Genomic DNA, 22,193 nt, shown 5'->3' with positions numbered 1-22,193 from the left:
TTTAAAAAAAACAGTGTAAAAGACCAAAGAAGTCCAAATCACAGGTGTTGCAGCCGCCCTACCATTAAGGTTTAAATCCATAAAGGTATTTAGGATTTACTTACCAAGACAAGTAATTAACCATGTTTCAAGCACAAGTTAAGCAACCAAAACACAGTGGAAGGCATCTAAGCCTCAGTTTAAAAATACATGTATGAATCCTTTATGACATAGGCAAATGTGCCCAATGCTACTTGCTAATATTATACGCATCGTTACTGTAGTTATTGTGAGTGAAAAAGGTGAAGCGGTATTCTGAATTCACACAATCTCTCCTTATTAAAGGTTTTTACTCTCTAAAAATCAGGAAAGGAATACTGATCCAAATTAAGAATCATGACAACACAAGGAAGGAAAGATCCGCAATAACACCACACCTTTCAAATAAGGAAAAAACTATGCCCAATTTGAAAAAAATCACTTTAATTCCAGCTGGCAAAATGCACTGCTGTCTCTGTTAGCCATTAATCTTGCTGTGAATTCAAAATTCTAATTATGCAGCTAAACATTAAGAAATTTAATTACAGGGCATGCCATAATTTAAGACAACCATTTCATTCTGACAAATTATGACCTACCTCATACTTCAGCTTGCGTTGAACAGTGCCATTATTAAGCCTCTCATTATCCTAAGAACAAAAAAGGTACAGGTGATTATTAAAAAGAGTTCCTTTCTTGTCTAAGTCTGTTTAAAAGCACTCATAGGAAGAGACTTTTTTTCTTTTTAATAACCAGAAATAAGTATTTTCTTATTGATATTTATTAAACCACTGGCTTGGAAGTGAATCTACCCAGTCTTTGGATTAATTAAATCACCAGTTTTTAAATGACCATTTATTTGTAAGTATCAACGATTACCATTCTTCGGGATGGAATTTTATCAGTGTATTATACAGACATAAAAGGAACATTTTTATTTTATCTGCAAGCTTCCTATTGCCATTTACACAGTCCTCCCTGCAAAAGCAAATGGAATACAACATAAAAAAAGTCACTGGGCAGGTGAGTAGGTGGAGGAGATTCTCAAAATCTAAAACTGATATCCCTGATTTACTGTTTATTTTTTGGTAATTTAAAATTACATAAACATAGGAAAACATGAAAATTATTGCACAACAAAACTAAATCAGTGGTTACACACAGTGCAGTGAAGGTCAGGATATCCTACCCATTTCTGCTCACCTTTGAACTTTCCGCAGACCACGACAGGCTAACATCATTATCCTCAGCTTTATGATGAATATTCTGGAGCCTTCTCTGCACTTCTTGTTCTATAAAGGCATTTATCCTTCAAGATATAGAAGAGTGGGGGGAAAAAAATAAAGTAGTATATTCTTAGATAAAAATCAAGACAGGCTAAAGGGCTCTTTGAAATGCTTATGAACCCTACATACTGCACAACTCTTAATTGCCAGGCTTAATGTTAGACCAGTTTTATCACTCCTTAAGGAACATGGACTCCCGAGCAAGTGTTCATTTAACAGGCAAAGGTTAACAATCTGTTATCACAATTAGACAATTTAATGGACCACAGGTTAAGCACTGCTATGCATAAAGCTCTACATACAAGTGGCAGTGAGGGTAAGAGCGATGAAGAAGAAATAGAAGGCTGGGGTTGCATCTCTAGTTACACAATGCTTTGCTTTTATCGTTTTTTTTTTTAGTTACGTAATGGTTTGCTTTTATCGCTTTTGCGGTATTGGCAACTTGGGCTAACAAAGGTTTGGTCTTCAAACAGAAGGAATGTTCCAAGAGTTGATACTAACAACTGTACTTACAAGTGTAAAAAGAAAAGAAAGGGAATAGATTTTAAAATGACACCAGGCAGCTGCCCTACTAAAAAAGGCTTAAGACAATTTTTTTAAGACAATTAACTTTGTTAACAATTTACTTAGTTGTCTTCAAGTGTATATAAAGCAGTACCATATAGACAAGTAACTGTAAACACAAACTCAATTTAAATACATTCTCGCCCACAGTTTTCCAACCCCCTATCCTAAAACAAACTGTACAGGAGCAACAGATTAGGCAGTTGGTTATTTAAAGTAAAACACGGGAAACTGATTTTATTTCCAGACTAGGCTTTAAGTACAGTTACAGTATTTAATTACAACCCTGGCAGAACGACCTTTCAAAGCACTTCTTTTCTAAAGCTACTGTTTGCATACCTACCAAAACACGGAAGAAATGCAGGTTACCTACCTGTCATCAACGAGTGGAGCAGCAGGTGGCTGTGGCTTTGTTGGGCTGGTAGGGGAAGTGGCATGGCAGAGTCTCTCTTCTAATGTTCCATGACTTCCTTTCTGACCACCATCACCCTCATATATTTTTTGCTTCAGCTGCTGAATTTCCTGGTCCAGGCTATAAAGAGATCTTGAAATGTAATTCACTTTGTTTTAGAGTTGATTCCCATAGTTCTTACAGGAAGTACTGTACTTACACTGCAACGCATGCATCGAAAAGTGTAGGCATTAATATTTAGGAAAATACAAAGTCTGAATTGTTCTTTCAGCATATTTAGATAGGAAATCAGAGATAGCTCAAACGCCACATTACAACAGCAGTATTAAGTAATATTCAGTAACTTCCAATGCAAAAGGTATCTAACAGCATATTAAATATTAATTCATAAGACTTAAACTATCTGTTAGTATCACTTGAATAAACTTTCCTCTTTACAGAACTCTATCAACAACCTCAGTTATTAGCTTCCAGTGTGAAGGATACGAATCAACGAGGGGAAAAAAATCAAAAACTCAAAATAGAGCACTAATACAAAAAACCAAATACAAGCTAAAACAATGATGTGGCAAAACATATCTATAAGAAAATCTTTAAATTGTGTACTATACATATAAACCCTATTTTCCAGTTATTCCTTCAGTCTGTATATGTATTATTGAAAAGTTACTTACAAAATAAAACAGCTAGTATTTATTTTATATATACACACCTAAATCATTTGAAATGGAAGCCTTCTCATTTTTTTAAAAAATAAATTTCATACCAGCCAGATTTATGCACAGAATATGTAAAATCAGATACCGTATTTTTGACTGAAAATGCCTGAGGCATCTAGTATAAAATAAGAAGCACTTCTTGAAATATTTATCATTTAGTCATATTAAACTATATTATAACAAAGTAATTTTCAGAACACACTTTTCACTTGTAATGTAGCCAAGATTAGATTACTAACACAGTTACAATCTTGTCCATGTCCATTACAACTTTTGTCTTTACCAGTAATTGTTTTTCTAGAGGTTACCTAACAATTAAAGAATAAAAGAAAAGAAGTTCCTGCAGAAGCAGGGGAAACTATGGGAAGCTAGGATTCTACTACTTATCCTACAACTGTACATATCTAAATTGAAGTACAATGCTACAACTACTTTACTCCATCCTGGAGGTTAAAAAAGAAAATTAATGAGATGACGAATGCTGAAACCTAAGCTGGAGTAAAGCAGGCTGAATTATTACTTCATTTTTAGAGTACTTTTTGCAGCACTGCCAGAAGCCATCTGTTTCTTTTGATTAGCAGCAAAACAATCATGCATCCTGAGGGGAAGTGGATGGGAGATGGCTGATGGATATAAGAGAGTGTTTGCATCTATGGAAAATCAATTTAACCACAAAAATCAGAATTACATTAACGGAAAAAAGCTTATCTCTTCATTTGTAAACATCCTACTATCAAAAGATATCACTTCCTATAGCTATAAACTTATCCAGCCGCATGAAGCACCCACCAGTAAGTACACTAAACTGTGCCCTGCCACTCGTGAGCAATACATCCTCTTGTCCCAAAGATGACTCTAAAGTTGCTTTATGTTCACTCTATTGTCTCAAACCTCTGCCAGTAAAGACAAAACATGTATGCATTATTCCAGTATAAGTTAACTTCAAATTATCATTTTAGAGGTCGTCCCTGTAGGTGAAAGAATTTCAGCTAACATAATATTCAAACGGGGGGGGGGGGGGGGGGGGGGGGGGGGGGGGAACTGGGGAATTACACAGTTATGATGGACTTATAAAGCATTTCAAATGAATATTGCATTTAAACATTTTCAGAGTTAACACTGATCTGAACCAAAGCACATCATCACATAACGCTACCTAGATAAACAATAGAAAATAGATACAATTCATAGGCTTACTATAGCATCCAAGACATCCTGTACTGTGAAGCATAAACTCAAAACACAAGAATGATATGTAGCCAGAAACATTTAACATATTATCGTGTATCTTAAGATTTTCTTCTCCCTCAAGATTCATAAAAGCATTCAGAACTGAATTATGCAGGCCCCTGGGCAATTCACTGAAAGACTCAGTTTTATTTATTTTGTGCAAGATGACTTTCAAGTAAACAAGGAAAAAAAAAAGGGGGGGGGGGGAGGGGAAGAGCACAGCAGGGGAAGACCTTTTTACTTCCTTGGTATCTTTTCCAAATGTCACTCTTCTAGCTGACAACATATTTTTTTCCACTTATCACACAACCCAGCAATCTCTTGAGGGCTAAGCTGTCTATTTTGGTGGAACCTCCAGTTGTTTATAGCTGACTTGAGTCAAGTGAGATGCCTAGTGTAGAAGACAAGACTTTATGTTCAAGACAATTATGAAAAATAATGGCAATATCCACAACAAAATCATAAATTAGTATCGAAAATGCTCAACTAAAATCTACACAGTGCAGCTCTAAATGCCAAAAAAGTGACCCCTACACAAGGTACAGAAAAGAATTATTCTTTTCTGATAATGGTTTAAAAGGAAAAGGATACAGAATAGCTCTTCAATTTGGCTATAGGCAAGTTTCTTTTTTTAGGTGTTTTTTCTAATCAAGCATCTGTTTTGAAGGGCTTATGAAAGAAAAGTCGGATAACTAGTGGAATATTAAAATAAAACAAATGACAAATGCTACCTCAAGAAAACCCAGTTCATTATTTTGCCAATAATCACAGGTTTTAAAGCTCTAGTATTAGCAAATCAGACAACACATTTAAAAATGGCAATTCTGCCCTTTTTCCATATGGCATGGATTTAATGCGTTAATCCCAGCAGATTTTTGCTCAGGCCAAAAATAGAACAAAAGATTTCTTCCTCTTCTTCCACACAGAAAGATCCGTCCTTACCTAAATCACTCTTCTCTAAGCTTCCCATACTTCGGCTGAGCGTTACGCTACCAGATATCATGTGTATAACTGATGACATTGCTTCTGTACCTAAAAAGGGTTTGTCACCACACAGGGCTTTATTGTGCCTCTGTATATTTTCCAATAAGCTTAAAAACCACCATCACATTTTACATAGATATATGGCTAGCCTATTTTATTTAGTTCTGAAACCAATAGAAAAATTAACATTATACTTTGTTTACTTTGAACACCAGCAGTGTTCAGTACATCATCAGCTGAAAGACAGTTGGCAGTCTACTGCAACTAATCAGTCTCCAAATCTCGAGCAATAATCTAGCCTGTTGCTAATGAGGAAACAAAATGTTATACACGAATATAGTCAGAGCAAAAAAGTTGTTTAGACAGTACATGTTTTTGTAAGGGCAGAACATAAGGTTGGCTGAGCTTTCTAAATACAGAAAACTAAGTACTGTGATGGCCAGCACAAAAACTGTACTGCTGAGGATGGGATAATTATCCAAACACAACAGAAATTAAAGAGTGAGCAGGACTCCTTTAAAAAGCAATACAGAGTTTCAATTCTGAGTAAACTACTTGAAAGTCATCAAGACACTCAAACACTGGGACACAGAACAAGTAGTTTTCTCGACATCTAAGGTGATTCCACTTTTTGTGGATAGCTTCTAACAAATGGAAGCAACCACAACACTTACCGTTCCCGGTCTTGTTCGAGGGCTTTCTGCTCAGCTTCTAGGCTAGCCTGCAGACCTGCCTGCTCGCTGCAGCTGTTGTTCAAGGTGGCAAGCTTCTGCTTCTGCTCTTCAATTTCAAAGTCTATTGTTGAACGACGTTGCAAAGCAGAGTGCCTCCTTTCTAACTTAGCAACAGCTTGCTCCAGCGCCTCTCTCTGCTGTTTTTCCCTTGATTCAAGGATTTCTTTCTCCTTTTTCCGAACCTTTTCTTCCTGACGAGCTACATTGGCTGTAAATTCAAAGGTTTCTTGAAGCTGCTGCAGCTGATTTGTGCTAGCTCTATACTGGGCAAGCTGCTCTTCTTTTTCTTCTATTTCTTTCTCTATTTGATAGAGAGTATTATCTAACCCTAACAAGCCCCTAGCAAGGACTTCAGAAGCTCTTTGTTTTTCTTCCAGCAGAGCTGGCAAATGATTACTCTTCAGGTACTCAAGCTGGCGTACTTTAGATTGGAGTCTGCACTCTGCTGGTTTTGTCTTGTCAACTTCTTCAGCCTTGAGTACGGCATCTACAAAGTTTTCATCATCTCTCTTGAGACTGAAATGTTCTTCATGTGCAAATTTTAAGTGTTCCAGAGCTCTTTTTTCATCTCCTATCTCCTTTTCCAGGTGATCCATTTGTTGGACTAAATCTTTTTCCAAAATATTCAATTGTTCCAGTTGTTTCCTTTTAAATTCTACAAAATCATGCTGTGCTTTTTCTAGCTCTTCATGATTTTCATCACCTTCAGATCGGGCTTCCTTGACTTTCAAAAGAGATTCTCTAATATCTTCGAGATCTCTTTTCTCTTCTTCAGCTCTTTGTACATCCCCTCTCTTCAGGAGCTCTATCATGACCTGCTTCTCTCGAAGCTGTTCTTCTAGATGAGCCACCAGCATCACCTGCTCCCTTTCTTGTTCTTCAAGTCTCTTTTTTTCCGATTCCAGCTTAATATATTGTTCATCTTTTTCCTTTTTAAGTTTTTCTAGTTCACGGAAAATCTTCATTTTCTCTGCTTTTTCATTATGATTAAGCTCTTGTAGTCGCTGCAATTCCTCTTTGACCCGGGCAAAAATTTCTTCCTGCTGCTTTTTCTTTTGAAGTTCTATCTCCTGTTGTTCTCGTAATCTCTCTTCTTCAAATTTTTCTTTTTCAGCCAACAAATCCTTTAACCTGCTCTCAATGTGAACGCTTCGCCGTTTCAGACTCTCTTCCTGTTTTCGAATTTGCAGCTGGACTATTTCTGTCTCTTTGCGCTGTGACTCTACTTCTTGCTGCATTCTTACAAGTTCTGCTTTGTCAGATCTTTGTTTCTCTTCCATCTCTTCTATCTGTTTTCTGCAGTAAAAGATTTACATGCAATATTTTGAACTTTTCTTTTTTTCCCAAAGGACAATATATCCGTTAGAAGTTACAAAGGTTTGGACAAGGATTTTGCAGTATATGTAACAGCTCCTTTTTTTGACAGTTTTCTTTTGCCACAGGTTTAGATCTTATATTGCTTGGAAGGCACTCAATGCATGGGACAAATGGTAAAGAGATTCATATAGCCTATTTCAACATAAGAAGTTGTGGATATATGAAGTTATAGGAAGACATGTTATACAGCACCTACGTTAGTATAAAATTGGACTGCACTAGTTGTGTCAAATCCAATAAAAATATTGATAGAACACATCCATGCACACAGTGAAGAGCAAATATATGTGTTTTTATATATATATATATACATGTTTTCTCATATACACAAACTTGTATAAAAGGACTTCTTTAGAAATTTGCCTCACCAAATCGAGGCCAACAGAAGAATTAAAACAAAGCCTTCTTTTTAGGTGAAACCAACTGAATTATTGATAAACAGGATTATAAGATTAGGAACAGATGTATTTGAGAGAGAGGAACTACTTTAACACAAATCATTATGTCCTGGGCAATCTCTCTTTTAAAGGTTCTAGTGCATCCCAAGTGAAGACAGACTGAGACGTGAAGGTCACCATTGTCCCTATAACACAATCGCCTGAACACATGTAGAGACAGCATGCAGGTTGGTTGGTTATTTTGCAAGAAGTCAAATTACTTAAAAGCACAAGCAAAGCAACTTCAGTGCAATCTGAACTCAAATCCTATCAACACAACAAAAAGGATAAATATCAGTGACTGTTGCATCTTTTTCTGAATAACATCCGATTCTTCACAGTTTTAGGGGTTTTCTGAGTTCGCTTAATTTAGTCCAGCTACATAAACAGCTCTTTCAAACTGGAGCAAGCATTCTAAAGCAGAGATGGCAGAAAGTGCCTTTCAGCTTATGAATCTAATCAGTGCTGTGATTTGCAGCAAAGTGAGCTGTTACTTCTAAAATTTTAGCAGGTATGATGAGCCAGAACAGTCAGCTCAGTTTGCCAGCTGACAACAATACCTTCTTTTATACTTCAAACTGATTTTGAAATTATGTTCTGATAAGTATGATTGGTAGGCCCACACCAGCACCACAGTTTTATTCAAGAGAAGCAGAGTTTATGAGTTTTTCCAATCATGATTCAATCCAAAGGCAACTAAACCATAAAAAAAAAGATCTGAATAAACAATGTCATTTGCCACCTTTTAAAATAACACTTTGAAAATCAAGAGTGAGAGTAATATATTACATTTGTATACTCTATCATCCTCATACCTTTACTTTTGGTATTTTCATGGCTAAAGATAATAGTTAGCTACAATTCAGCTTGCCTATCTGTTACTAATCAGTAAGAATGAACGGTTCAAGAAAATAACAAAAATCTTCATAGATGACAAAACAAAATCATTTGTATCAGGACCCTCTGATTGCCAAGTAATACCATGATTCCAAATTTAATTAATTAATTTATATTATATATATATTTACATTTAATTAATGTATATATATACACACACATACATAAAGACCAGAGTACCTTTTACTTTCCAATTTTTCAAGCTCTTCTCGTTGTTGTCTCTCAAATTCTAGCCTGATTTAAAAAAAAAACAAAAAAACCCACACACAGTAAAAAGGTTATTATTTCCTGAACATCACAAAAAAATACAAAGATATTGGCACTTAACTTAGGGACATGGTTTAGTGGTAGGCTTGGCAGTATTAGGTTAATGGTTGGATTCAATGATCTTAAAGGTCTTTTACAATCTAAACAGTCCTATGATTCTAGGAATTCAGTGTCTGTTTAGAAAACTATAACAATGGTAGAAATGAAAAGTTTTATAAAACTACTTTCTACAATAAAAGAAAATATTTCCTTCATTAGGGTTACAAATTAGATACCATGCTGTCTGACACAGGTACAAACAAAAAAGTTTCTGGGAGAGAAAAAAAAATAATATTTAAAAAGTAAAGTTAAGCAAGACAGATGAATGATTAGCATAGCCTCTGCAAGTTAACTACATGCGGACATGGCAATCAATACATAGAAATTTAATTTCTCTACCTTAGACAGATCGGTCCTTTTACAGGGAAAAGACTGCCATGGGAGGCAGGGGGAAACAGAGCGATCAATTAAGAAAGGAATTGATAATAAAAACATATTAGCAGTACAGAATATTTTAAAGTCAATAACAGTTTGTTTTATTAGAGGTTAAAATTGGTTAGATTCATAGAAGATTCATCACATTGCAACTCAAAAGTAAAATTTAAATAATTATTCTTTCTAAACATGTTTTTCAAATGCCAATGATAGTTAAATCGATGCTCATCATCCTATGGTTTATTAACTTGGCCACTTCTGAGAAGGGAAAGAACTATGAAGCTATACTAGGGAATGCTTGTAGATGCTCTTCCTTTTCCTCCCCAGAAAAAACAAAAAACCCCAAACATTACTATGCTGTAATCAGTAGTGTTGAAAAACCCCACATTCCCGCAAAGCGCAACATTCAAGCACAGAACAGAGTTCAAACACATTTACCTAAAATATGTTGAGATTTTAGTATATTTAGTTTTGTAAGGTGCTGAATAATTATGGGAGAGTATTTTATGGAATTTTTAATATCAGCTCTTGTTACAGCAGTACAGAAGTCTCTTATTTTAATTGCCTCTGAAATATTTATGGGTTTTTTTCTTAAGAACTTTTTTCAAAATAAATATTAAAAAAGCATGGAGAATCTATATATGGACCGAAATATTCAACCAAATACACAAATATCCAGTTATTTCAGGCCTGCTACAGCTTAAGGAGTTTTCAGGTTATGAAGACAGTCTATAAACACTGAAAAAAATGCAAGACTGCACCACAAGTTAACTTCAAGTATTTGACGAACTGCAGTTTAAGACGTCATGACCACACTTCTGTAGACAGAAAATAAGGCATGTTTTTTGTTTCTTTCTAAAATCATACAAATGCATACAACAGGAATTGCCCTTGGAAACATGAAAAAAATTCACCAATAATCTCACACTTATAAAGCAATTTAAATGAACTTTGATTTGTACATGCTCAAGAAGCACCTTTTTGACCACTGTAATACTGGAGAAAGGGAAAAAATGTTTTTGTTAAACTAGTCTATTTCTCACAAATCCATCTTTAAAAATGCCTTCCAGAATTCTTAAGAGATCAGTAAATGTAGATTTTTATATACAACTCCAGACAATAAGAGCTTTCATGTAAATATCTCGCCAAGAGACCCTTCACGTTTGCACTAAGACTACGGCTAGGATGGGTGCTATCTCAACATCACAGCACGAAGAGAGACAGTAACACCTTAGTATTTTTAATTTGATTGCAGTTTCTGTAGCAGCAATACAAAACCCACAAAGTGTTGAAAGAGAGCAAAAGCTTAATTCAATAGTTACCATGTGCTTTGGGTTTTTTTCCCCTGTTTTTTATTTTAAGCCCTCACTTTGGCTATGGTCTACTTCTGGAATGCAGAACTGTAAGTTATCACTCCTTACCTAGGGCCTGGCTGACAAATGCCACTATATTCATCATTACTTCAGTCCAAAATAATATAGACCTAGGGGAACACAGCTGTGCTCTGTGGAAACGCAGATGTCCGTTGGGTGCTGTCAGATGTAGACTGCCTTTGCTTAGACAGCTGGCAAAGATGATTTACAAGCATTCCCATGCTTGGTTAAGCCATAATGAACTGAAACATTTCAGATCGGCTAACATAACATGCAAAAAACAGAGCAAAAATCTTTTTGTATTTTGACTGTCATAGAACACAATTAATTTGGCACACATATTTTATAAAAGCATAAAAAATGGTAACTAACTTTCAATTGAGATCTGATACAAGGAAAACGAGCCATCACAGCAATCAGACTGATATAAAAACCAGGTCAGTGGTGACATCTCCGTGATTTTCTCTTTGAGCAAGTGTCTCTTAATACCTTCAACAGCAGTGTCATGACAATCAGGACGATCAGTTTTACCTTACACTGAAATGAAGCTGGTGGTGCTCAAAAGGTTTTTCAGGAAAGAGGAATGAACTATGCAGAAGTGGCTCTTCAGTGAAAATAACTATTTCCCAAAGCCAAATATGGATCATCATCAACACCCCAATCAATAGCTTTCAAACACTACACCTAGCTGTTTTCAAAATGCACATTTAAGATATTTTAGACAAGTAAATACGCCTAAGAAGAGAAGGTCTAACACAGCCTGGTGTTTTGCCGCTACGTAGATTCAGTGGTGCCTAGGAAGGTCTGAGCTCCACTGCAGGCTCTCCAACCATAGGGTTATTCACAGTTTCTCTGTTCTCTATCAAAGGTGCTCACACTGCAGTCTGTATTTCTGCAGGGGTAGTAATGACGCCTGTCTTCCTTAGCTGGCTACCTATCTTCTCAATATATTCAGGTATTTACCACTTTTGACACCACTACATTTATGGTATTTGCTTCAAACTGGTTATGGGCCTCAATATTATTTTAGGACAGGAGAGAATCTGGGGAGGCAGGACAGGCAGTCAACAATTGCAGAAACCTTGTTTCTTTAAGAAGCTAGTTAAAAAAAAAAAAAAAAAAAAGAAGTCACAGCATCACCAAAAAAATTCACTGGCTACAACAAATCACTGCCAGTTTTACAAAGCACAAATGCAAGACTGATGTTGTCTGGTTTAGTATCTCTGTAATAAAAATCTTTTTTCAACATAACCTCTACTCCCTTTCTTAATATAAGCACTACTGTGAATGGCCAAAAAAAAAAAAAAAAAGCAAAGCAGCCTGAAATTAAAAAGAAACAAACATACAGATATTGAAGACTAGAATCTATTCTTTCTTCTTTTGTAGCTCTACCACAAAGGAACTTAATCTGATCAGTGTTGAATTAAATAGACACCATTTTTTCTAGAAAACCTGGCATATCTAGTGATAAGACTACTGTAGATAAGCTGCTGAGAAAGGAAGTCAGTTCTACTAGCAGAGTACTACAATAGCTTCATTTACACAGCGCAAAAAGTGCAATCTGGTACCACATCTGTTAGGAAAGACTGAGTACTGGCAGGACTACAGAGATGTTACAATGCCACTCAGTTGCCCAATTTATGAGATTATTTTAAAAAAACCTACAAAACAAAAAAACCCATGCTAAATCCATGGCAAGACCAAGGTTTCTCATGAGTGGTTTTAGAGTTACAGTATAATGTAGCCTACAGAAGGTCCACAAATGAATTCTTTGGCATAAATCTATGTGCAAAATTCTATTTTATCCAAAGCTTATTATCTGAAGCAGCGTTGCATGACACCAGATTAAAGACAAAGACTGGGAACAAGCAGAACAAAGAATTTTGCATGTTAAGCCGAAATTTTATGCAACTATCTCCACATATGGGAAATCAACAGCTATACAGCGTACACACAAAAGCCACACACAAAGACCACCCATCTGAAAACACAATTAAAGATAACATTGATTTTCACAGGGGAAAGATACAGATAGAGTAAGCAAGATCCATCATTTATCTGCTTTCACAAGAACTAAATGAAATACCCCACAGGCATTTCTGCCATTGATTGCTCATGATGCTAGATCTTACAATCCGTTTACTGCAACCTACAGAAACTGCAAATTTAGCCACTATTTTTTATGTTATTAATACTGAAACTGGAAGAAAAGGTGGTTTTGAAAGTGCTAAATGAACAATAGACAGAATACCAGTCTGTTACAGAGGTCACACAAAAAAAGCCAGAGGGACAGCTACTGAATCTAGTTCTACACCGCTGCTGGGCAGTATACCACTATGTTATGAGAAAATGATACTACCATCTATTGTAATAAAGGGTCATACCAAAAGATCACATCCTACATTGGTCGTGCCAAAACTTTAAAAAAAAACCAAAAAAAATTCAAACTAAATCTAGTTCAGGACATCGTTTTCCATCAGCACTTTTCCAGGAAGCAAGACCCTCACCCCCAGCTAACTCCTTGGATACAATTACCCTGCCTTTGATACCCAGAGATCAGATTTATTGAATGTTTTACCCAGGCTGAACAGTCACCACTCAGAATAACCACTGCAACAGTGTACTTGTTAAACAGCACTCCTAGCTGAAAGTACAGACCCCAAGGATTCTACAAGCCACCTAACTCTTTATGAAGATGATGCCACTGGCTTTGAATTACTACTAAGGCCCAAATGCTTGGGGTCTGCTTTATTCAAAACATATCATTTTTTTAACTTGCATTTATTCCAACCACGTGTTCCTTGAAGTACCACTTTCTGCAGAATTATCTCTTTGGGACAAGCTCATCACATGAGCACAAACCCCCAGTGCTGTTACAAAAGAGGGGATGGAAAGAAAACGGCGTTAAATTCAACACAAATTTAAAATCATCATGGAACACCAGCCTAAGATGAAAGGCTGCTGTTGTCAAATTTCTGTCCAGAAAGATGCATCAATTATGGAAGACACCTTCTGCTACTGATTTGTAAAACCAAGGCTCAGTTAAATTGCCGTGCAAACTTCTTCAGAGCCCACCTTCTCTTTGCAGCAGTCACAAATGCATTAAAACCAGCCATATCTGAGGTTTGGGGTTTTATTTGCTTCTTTTATAAATTGCTGATCTATTAATCCAACACCCACCTGTGCACTGCACGGGCAGTGTGTATTGTTAGGTATGGCATCTATTGTTTTAAACACAGTTAAAGCATCTAAAGATAGAGGTAGGAGTTACAACTATCAATACCCAAACATCGGGCCCAGTACTGTTTAATATCTTCTTCAGTGTCGCAGACAGTGGGATCAGGTGCACCCTCAGCGAGTCTGCAGATGACACCAAGCCCAACCAGTGGTGGGGTTGACACACCTGAGGGACCAGATGCCATCCAGAGCGACCTGGAGAAGCTCGAGAAGAGGGTCTGTGTGATGAACCTCCTGAGGTTCAACGAGGCCAAGTGCAGGGTCCTTCACCTGGGTCGGGGCAGCCCCCAGTGTCCATGCAGGCTGGGGTGAAGGGATTGAGAGCAGCCCGGCGGAGGGTACTGGTGCATGAAAAGCTGGACATGACCCAGCAACGTTCCCTCACAGCCCAGAAAGGCAACCATGTCCCGGGCCGCATCAAAAGCAGCGTGGCCGGCAGGTCAAGGGAGGACATTCTCCCCTTCTCCTCCGCTCTGGTGAGACTCCGCCTGGAGTGTTGGCCCCAGCTCTGGAGCCTGAAGCCCAGGGAAGACACGGACCCGTTGCAGTGGGTCCAGAGGAGGGCCACAAAGATGATCAGGGGGCTGGAGCACCTCTCCTCTGAAGACAGGCTGCGAGGGTTGGGGTTATTGAGCCTGGAGAAGAGAAGGCTCCGGGGAGACCTGATTGCAGCCTTCCAGCACCTAAAGGGGTCTTGTAAGAAAGATGGGGACAACCTTTTAGGCAAGGCCTGTTGCGATAGGATGAGGGGCAATGGCTTTAAAGTGAAAGAGGGCAGATTCAGACTAGATACAAAGCAAAACGTTTCTACAATGCGGGTGGTGAAACACAGGCACAGGTTGCCCAGAGAGGTGGTAGATGTCCCATCCCTGGAAACATTCAAGGTCAGGTTGGACGGGGCTCTGAGCAACCTGATGTCGCTGAAGATGCCCCTGCTTGTTGCAGGCAGGTTAGACTAGATGACCTTCAAAGTAACTATGGAACAACCTCAGACAGGTTTTGTTGTTCAAAAACAAGGGAAAGTCATCCAGACCTGCATTCCTTTTATAGTATGATCCTCAAGCATAATCGGTTTTTGTGTTTACAAATTAAGCAGGACAAAATATCTATTCCTGCAAGCCAGTTCAAAGATTAATCGAATGCAGACTAGCAGGAGAATATCAATAATTAACCCTCTGCTCATAGTTTATAGTCTAATAAAACACAGGCATGAACTGTTCAGGAATATGGAAAGTATTTCTCCTAATCATATCCTCAATTTCAACAGCAACAGTGCTCTCAATCACACCCAAAAAAGGAAAACAAAAGTTACAAGAAGTGTTAGATGGGAAAAATGATAACATTTCTAAAAACTGCTGCATACACAACGAGAATTATATTATTCATCCTGTTCCATTTCCAGGAAAGCAAGGCAAGATGTTTGAAGCACTGATAAGAAAAAAGAAGCTATATTCCACAAAACATATCAGGGAAAAAGAAGAATTTGCTGCAATCTACTCCATCAGAGACATTCAAAGTAACCCTCCAGACCTCTTCTCTTTTTTTTCTTTTTAAATAAGGGTTGTGGGAAAAATCTTCCCTGTAAGACACAATGTGGCATTACATGAAGACAGTATGAACTCCTTGGGCAGGGAAATAATTTTTAAGCCCACCTTCAACTGGGCCTTGCCTACGCCATTATGTTTTGCTGCAAATTTGAAAGACCCAAAGCGTGGCAATGCTGAAACAACCTGTCCTACTCCATGCTGACTGCAAAGTCAAGGGCAGTACTGTGCAGCACAATGGCATTATTCATACCAGTATTGTAACAGAGTACCATTATTAGTCAGAGAAAAGCCCATGGTAGCTGATTAATAACCAGAGGTAAAAAAGCAACAGCCAAGAACTTTCCCGCGCCCACAGGAAATATAATACTAGCAACTGTCACTAGAAGTTTCTAGATTGAACTACTTGAAAAGCTAAAGAAATAGAAAAAAATACATATACTTTTTTGATCTGCTTTTTCATCCGTCTGAAAAAAACGCTGTGATTTATCAGCAACTACCTTACTGCCTTGAGATATCCATATGTAGTTCAGTAGCAAAAAAGGATCAGTCACATTTGAAGCAGTGTTACTACACATACTCATTATATTAAGACATTGTTTAACTTGAAGTTTATTATTACCTGTCCAATCTTCCTAAATTCTAATGAATAAAGAGCACTCCACAGTAAAATTTGGAAATAAAGCTGCACTATCCAAGCCTATAATTCAATTTACAGCAAATTTTTCAAAAGTGCATAGGTGGTTAAAGTGCCTCATCTCACACTCAATTCAAAACACAGGCACTAGCTATTGGAAAAAAAAAAAAAACATTAGAACCAAACGCCATCAATTCTCTGTAACTCACTTTAAGAACACTGGTAAAAACATTACAAGCAGCTTCTCCACAATAAGCAGCCTATGTCATTGTAACTGTACAATAAAACTGTTTTCTACATCCCAACTTGGCCAACTACTAGGAGGTATATAGGTGAGAACATAAGACATCAATTTCCCAGCCTTTTTATGCTCGTACTGGTGTTATATGAACTCAAGAAATCTTGATATTCAGTTTACAATGCATTGTTCTCAGGAAAAATAGTTAACTTGTAATTCTGAAGAAAGTATGAACATAAAATTTGTCATGTCATTATTGCACTGAACTGCCTTGATTATAATGCAAACATTGCCTCCTGGACTCCAGGTACCACAACTTTGAGTTATCAGTGTGGCTGTTTGCTGGTACAGTTACACTTCTTGCATTTGAGCAGAAAAATGCCAGGTAAAAGCAAGTTTTAAGCAGGATGGAAAGCTCCTCAGTGTCTTTTCACCCCGCTTTCTAGCATGGACCAGTTCAAATATTTCTGAAAAGTTCTGGCTTCATTCAGAAGCCTGTTATTTAACAAGCATAATCTGAGAACAAAATATTTTCTATTACTGCCATCTGGAATATTCAAAGCACTAAAATGAGGAATGGCTGGAATTTTAACAACCGCATTTTAGAACATACTCACCCTGGATTATAAAGCATAACTGCTGACAGGTTCTCACAAGATTTTGAAAGATCTGTCATAGACAAGCTGAAGGAAGACAGTAGTCCACTCTAACAACAGACCATAAAATAAATGTATTAGAAAAACACTGATGTGCTTACAAACTTTGTTTCACTTGATGAAGTATTAACTAAAGTATGTGAAGCAAATAAAAAAAAGTATTCTACCACATCAAGGTATGTCTATATTAGCAAGCAAACTGAAAAGGTTTAAATTTACCAAACACTGATTTAATCTCACCTTTCTTTTCTCCCTTAGCTTAGCAGCTTCTTTGGGGTGGTTAAAGCGAAACATATTGGTTCTTCCAAGTAATATAACAGCACCTGATGAGAAAAACAAACACCATTCACGGACAACATTCCGTACCTGAAAATGCCATGTAATTTTTCATATGTAAGCAAAGACTTCCATTAACCAAGAACAAAATGAAAATGCATTTTGACAATTCCAAATGTAGAACAATGCATAGTCACAGCTACATTAACTGATGTATATAATTTATTCCTTCCTACTTTAACAAAAAAAAACCACAGACCCAACACACACACAAATGTCAATCACGTTCCTGCAGTTCAGTTAAAGAATAAATACAGGTAGAGGAAGCCATGGATGCAGCTGCCCCAATTTGATCTATACTTCAATAGTGCTACTTTGGAAGCCAGCAGTAGGTACCAGGTACAATGGGAGCATCCATAAACGTAACTAAGAACAAACCTGTCCATCCACTACTGATCGCAGTCAGGTTTGAATCCACCTACACTGAAAGCTCCCAATCACCATAATTTGTACTCTCAATTACCTTTTTCTCCTATATGTGGAATAACACAGAAGTTTATCGTTACTCAAAATGGGATTATTAGATTTTTATACCAAATAGCTATTTTCTGAGGGAAGAATCTTGAATAATTCATACTGCTCAATGTACATCCATTATTGTATTTAATCAGTTAAAGTACAGGTCACAAATAATGAGACTATGGGAAATTCCTATCATATTTTAAAGACAATTACACCAAGATAAATACTCTCCTACTAAGAAGTATATTGCCAGTGATGTCTCACTACTGTCACAACATGGAATTATTCCAAGTTAACCACCACCGAATCAAGCATTTTTCTTTTTAAAAAGAAAAAGGACTCCATGACACTCAAAGCGTGAAAAAACTGCACTTGAGACTGCTAACTACAAATTCTTATCGTCTGAGAATGAAATGCTGTCCTTAATAAGGAATGCTCCTCTTAAAATTAGCTTAATTAGGATTATCAACCCAAATAAGGTCATCTAGTCTTGGCAAATAAACAGCAAAAAGCACTATAGTCACCACATCTCTCCTTGCTGTCTACACAACACCTCAATTTTGGACCATATGAACAGTTTACCTCAGTCTAACCATAAAAAGTCTTACCTTTCATAAAGCTCTACACAGGTTTGTATTGCAAAGTCCTTTTGATACCACCTCTAATTTATATGATAGCTTTTCCTTTAAGAAGTGCACTGGGCATACTTTTTAAGTAAGCATATTAAAAGGGATCACTGATGGTCATGACTGCTGTAGTAAAAGAGCTAAAACTGGTTTTAGTTTACCACCGCTTGATACGCTCACAGTTGTACCATTTATCTGTTCCACTCTGACTCACTGCTTGGAGGGGGATTTTGTAATAGTGAGGATTTCTATGACATTCCTTCAGTTACTTCCAAATGAAAATAAAAATAATTAATTTTAAACAGTTTTGATCACTCTACTAGGTGGAAGCAAATTAAATAAATTAATAAAAAAAAAAACCCAGAACAAATGCAGTTATAGATATGTACCCCTAACTTCATGAATTTAAAAGAAAACCGGAGAGGCTTAATAGCAAGCCCATGACAGTCAAACCCAGATGAGTGATCATATGAGCAACTCTCAAGTTTCTCTTTTAGTACTTCTCTGAATCCTATGATAATGTTTTGTATTATTCTGTTATTAAAGAAAAACTCTACTATCTTAACTCCCACCTGACAGAACTTATATAAGCATCAACACCAAACCCTCTTTAGGAAAAAGAAGTCTGAACAAAACCGTGCAGTCAAATATTTCCTAAGTACCAGGTTCAATTATCTGCTGTTTATCATTATAATTATACAAAGCTTTCCATCAGAATGCAAGTGCGCAAAGTGCACCATGAATGTCATCATGCAAACGTAACTGGATTTGCTATGGGGTTTGCCTCCATTTCTTTATTATAAGCAACAATTCTTATTCTCCTTAAATGTTAAATGGAAAAAAAAAAAGGGGGGGGGGGGGGGGGGAGGTTGTCAAACACACTGATAAGTCTTTATCATTTCTGGAGCTCTGATCTCACAATTTAACTGGTTGACTCCAAAACATGAATGGCCAGAGAGCACAAAATGAAAAAACAAACCACCCATGGAAAAAACAAAAAACATACATACACACATATATGTACACGCACACATATATATAGGAAGAATGCCTGTTGGATGTCATCAAGCATATTTGACCTACAGAGAACACTATTTTGGAACTATGCACACAAATGTATCTATAATTAAGGTCTTACCAACTCCTAAAAGTCACTTTTTCTTTTTTAAAAGGTTTGAGGTTTTTTTGATCAACAAACTATAAAAACAAGCAGTGGGAGGTCACGTTAAGCTCAGAAGGGCTGGTAGTTTGGCCTAAAAAGCTGAAAACTTGGTTCAACATGAGGATATATTTAAGGTAAAGGGCAAACTCTAATTGTGAATATTAGTTCAGGTAGCTCTAAAAATTCTTCTATATGTTCTTAAGGATAAAAAACATTGTAGTACGTTACATTTACATAAAAAGGCTGTGTTAGCCAGAATTCACAAGTGCTGGAAGTAATCTGTAGAAGGAAGTGGCAATTAATTGCTATGGCTGTTGGGTGGGGTTTTTTAACTCTATGACAGTATAAAAACTTAACACATTTTCAAATGAACAGTTATTAATGATGAACGGAAACATTTAAATATATCAGCAGTTAATCAGCGTTACCTAAAGCGGATATTTAAGGAGGCTGGCACTTCATGCTGTGAGACTAAATGCTAACACAGCTAGGATACACGGATTGTGCACAAGTCATTAAACTAGTTATTTCATTAATTTTGCCTACCTAATATCATAGCTGCCACCTCTCTCTCAGACTCAGTCTAGTTACAGTCTACAGGTCAGCTTATGCAGCTGTTCTTCACAATTTAGTAACTCTAAGCAACCCTTTCCCCTTCTTTTGAATTGCAAATTTTTTTAGACAGAAATCTGGGAGGGAAGCGTGTTTCCACTCTTCACAGTATAAAAATTGAGTTGTTCTGTGTGCCAGGAAGAGGAAAATAGCATCCAAACTCCTACTTTCTTCTGAGTCACACCAAACCTCTACTGCCTTTGAAATGCAGTTACAATAAAGTAAAAATGAGTCATTGCAACTCAGTTCTTGTTGTTTACAGTGCTATTTGCCTATAATGTCAATGTTTCTATTGATAACAATTTTTCAATGGGATTTACTCAAACATAAGACAAAGGGGGCTGGCCTTTCTCTACCCCCCCCCCCCCCCCCCCCCCCCCCAGTATCTGTAAAAGGAACAAGAACATACACATCCCGTTCTGGATTAAGAAACAGACATTTTACAAAACCAGCACCCCCTCTCTATACCAAAACTCCTTACTTTCTGAAAGCAGACTACTGAAGCTCTTGTTTGAGTTCAGAAAAGATGCAAGACTTTTCTAGTTCAACACAGCATTCCTCCTTTGTTAGAATAAGCTTACTCTGAAAGCTTCTGTCCAGAAATATAAAGTCAGATTGTTTTTCAGCAGCTGAGCTATGTCACAGCCTCACTCCTAAACAGGTCTTCAGCTCATTGCTAAATGGGAAGAAACTCTGGGTGCTCCTGGAAGATAAAACATGCCAAACCTCTGCTGCAGCACTCACCAGCTTAACTTGTCAGCCAGTCCTTTCCAGGCCAACACAATAAACCTTTGTTCCCAGTTGTCCCGTCTGCTTTTTCATTTCCAGATTTTAAAGCTTTTATATTAAAATTAAAATTCTTTAAACTTCTTCCATAAGGATTAGCCTCCACCGTTTTGTCATTTCCCTACAGCTGCAGTGAACAGATACTCCAGCTGAATTTCCTGCTATAGATGAGGATTTGGCAACAGAGTGTTAAGTAGGACTGGCCTGAAGCTCAGACAGAGGGGCGGGGGTGTGTCTGACATTATTTTAGTCCTATAGAGACTAATATTCGTCTTCTGAATATTACAGCAACTCAAGCAATCTGGCATGGGGTTCACTTTCTGTATGAATGCTGAACGAAATCAAAGGGTAGCTATCAAATCATACTCAAGATTATGAAGTGGCTTAAGTGAGTAAAGAATTCTCTTTCACCACATGGCAATTCTTCGACAGAACAAAATCTCTGTGGCTCTCCTGATGGCTTTTGGTCTGTAGTTAAGGTGACACAGAATTAATTTTAATTAAACAATAACCCCTTTTATATACACACAGATTTTTTTCAGTGCTGTTGCCAGAAAGAAACAAAGATGCTGTATCAAAAATGACATTATGCTGGCTAATACCTTGGTTTAGGTGTGTGGCCTCTGTAATCTGAATCCCATTCACAGAACACTGCGCTCCATTCAGTGGTATTAGATTCACAGTACCGTTGAGATTTTCGAAGATGCAATGCTCACTTTCCAAATCAAGGCCATGAAGAACTAAACACAAAGAATTAAGATAACATAATTAGTCTCCTAACAACTAATAAGATTAGCGTGCTGATATTAATTTACTAAGGACATATCGCACTACATATCTGAGTATCTTTTCTTTTTATTATGGAAGTTTTCTTCCTTCCTTCATCACACCCTGCATGCTTTAAATGTTGACCCTGTTTACTTTTTTATTGCATTGGAAAAAAGTGTGTTGGGTTGTTCTGGGGGGTTTTAGTGTAATGTTCTTTCCTCCTATGTTTTGGCACCTGATCAGTAAATGCTTCTTTCCTTCTGATAAAAAAAAAAAAAACCAAAACAACAGAAAAGCAAAATTCATATATTTGTAAATAAAAATTACATATTTGGAAATAATGAATGGTTCTCGACC

At 37.1% G+C, this 22,193-nt stretch overlaps 1 protein-coding gene across 6 annotated transcripts in view; it reads right to left on the bottom strand.

Annotated features, from left to right (window-relative positions):
• KIF16B (kinesin family member 16B) overlaps positions 1–22,193 on the bottom strand; it is a 142,274-nt gene that overhangs the window by 53,388 nt on the left and 66,693 nt on the right. For 3 of the 6 annotated variants that reach the window (XM_056357431.1, XM_056357430.1, XM_056357426.1), the window contains exons 15-23: positions 21,671–21,808; positions 17,325–17,407; positions 17,046–17,134; positions 9,364–9,396; positions 8,839–8,892; positions 5,888–7,243; positions 2,242–2,412; positions 1,222–1,327; positions 618–668 (exon numbers count right to left, since the gene is read on the bottom strand). In XM_056357431.1, the coding sequence (XP_056213406.1) occupies positions 618–668; positions 1,222–1,327; positions 2,242–2,412; positions 5,888–7,243; positions 8,839–8,892; positions 9,364–9,396; positions 17,046–17,134; positions 17,325–17,407; positions 21,671–21,808 (2,081 nt within the window). The remainder of the gene's footprint in view (positions 1–617; positions 669–1,221; positions 1,328–2,241; positions 2,413–5,887; positions 7,244–8,838; positions 8,893–9,363; positions 9,397–17,045; positions 17,135–17,324; positions 17,408–21,670; positions 21,809–22,193) is intronic. The other 3 variants (XM_056357425.1, XM_056357427.1, XM_056357429.1) reach the window with 2 other exon arrangements.

The sequence above is a fragment of the Falco biarmicus genome, chromosome 12 (assembly GCF_023638135.1).
Source record: "Falco biarmicus isolate bFalBia1 chromosome 12, bFalBia1.pri, whole genome shotgun sequence".
NCBI classification, from domain to species: Eukaryota; Metazoa; Chordata; class Aves; order Falconiformes; family Falconidae; genus Falco; species Falco biarmicus.
This window is presented reverse-complemented; position numbering and strand designations above follow the sequence as displayed.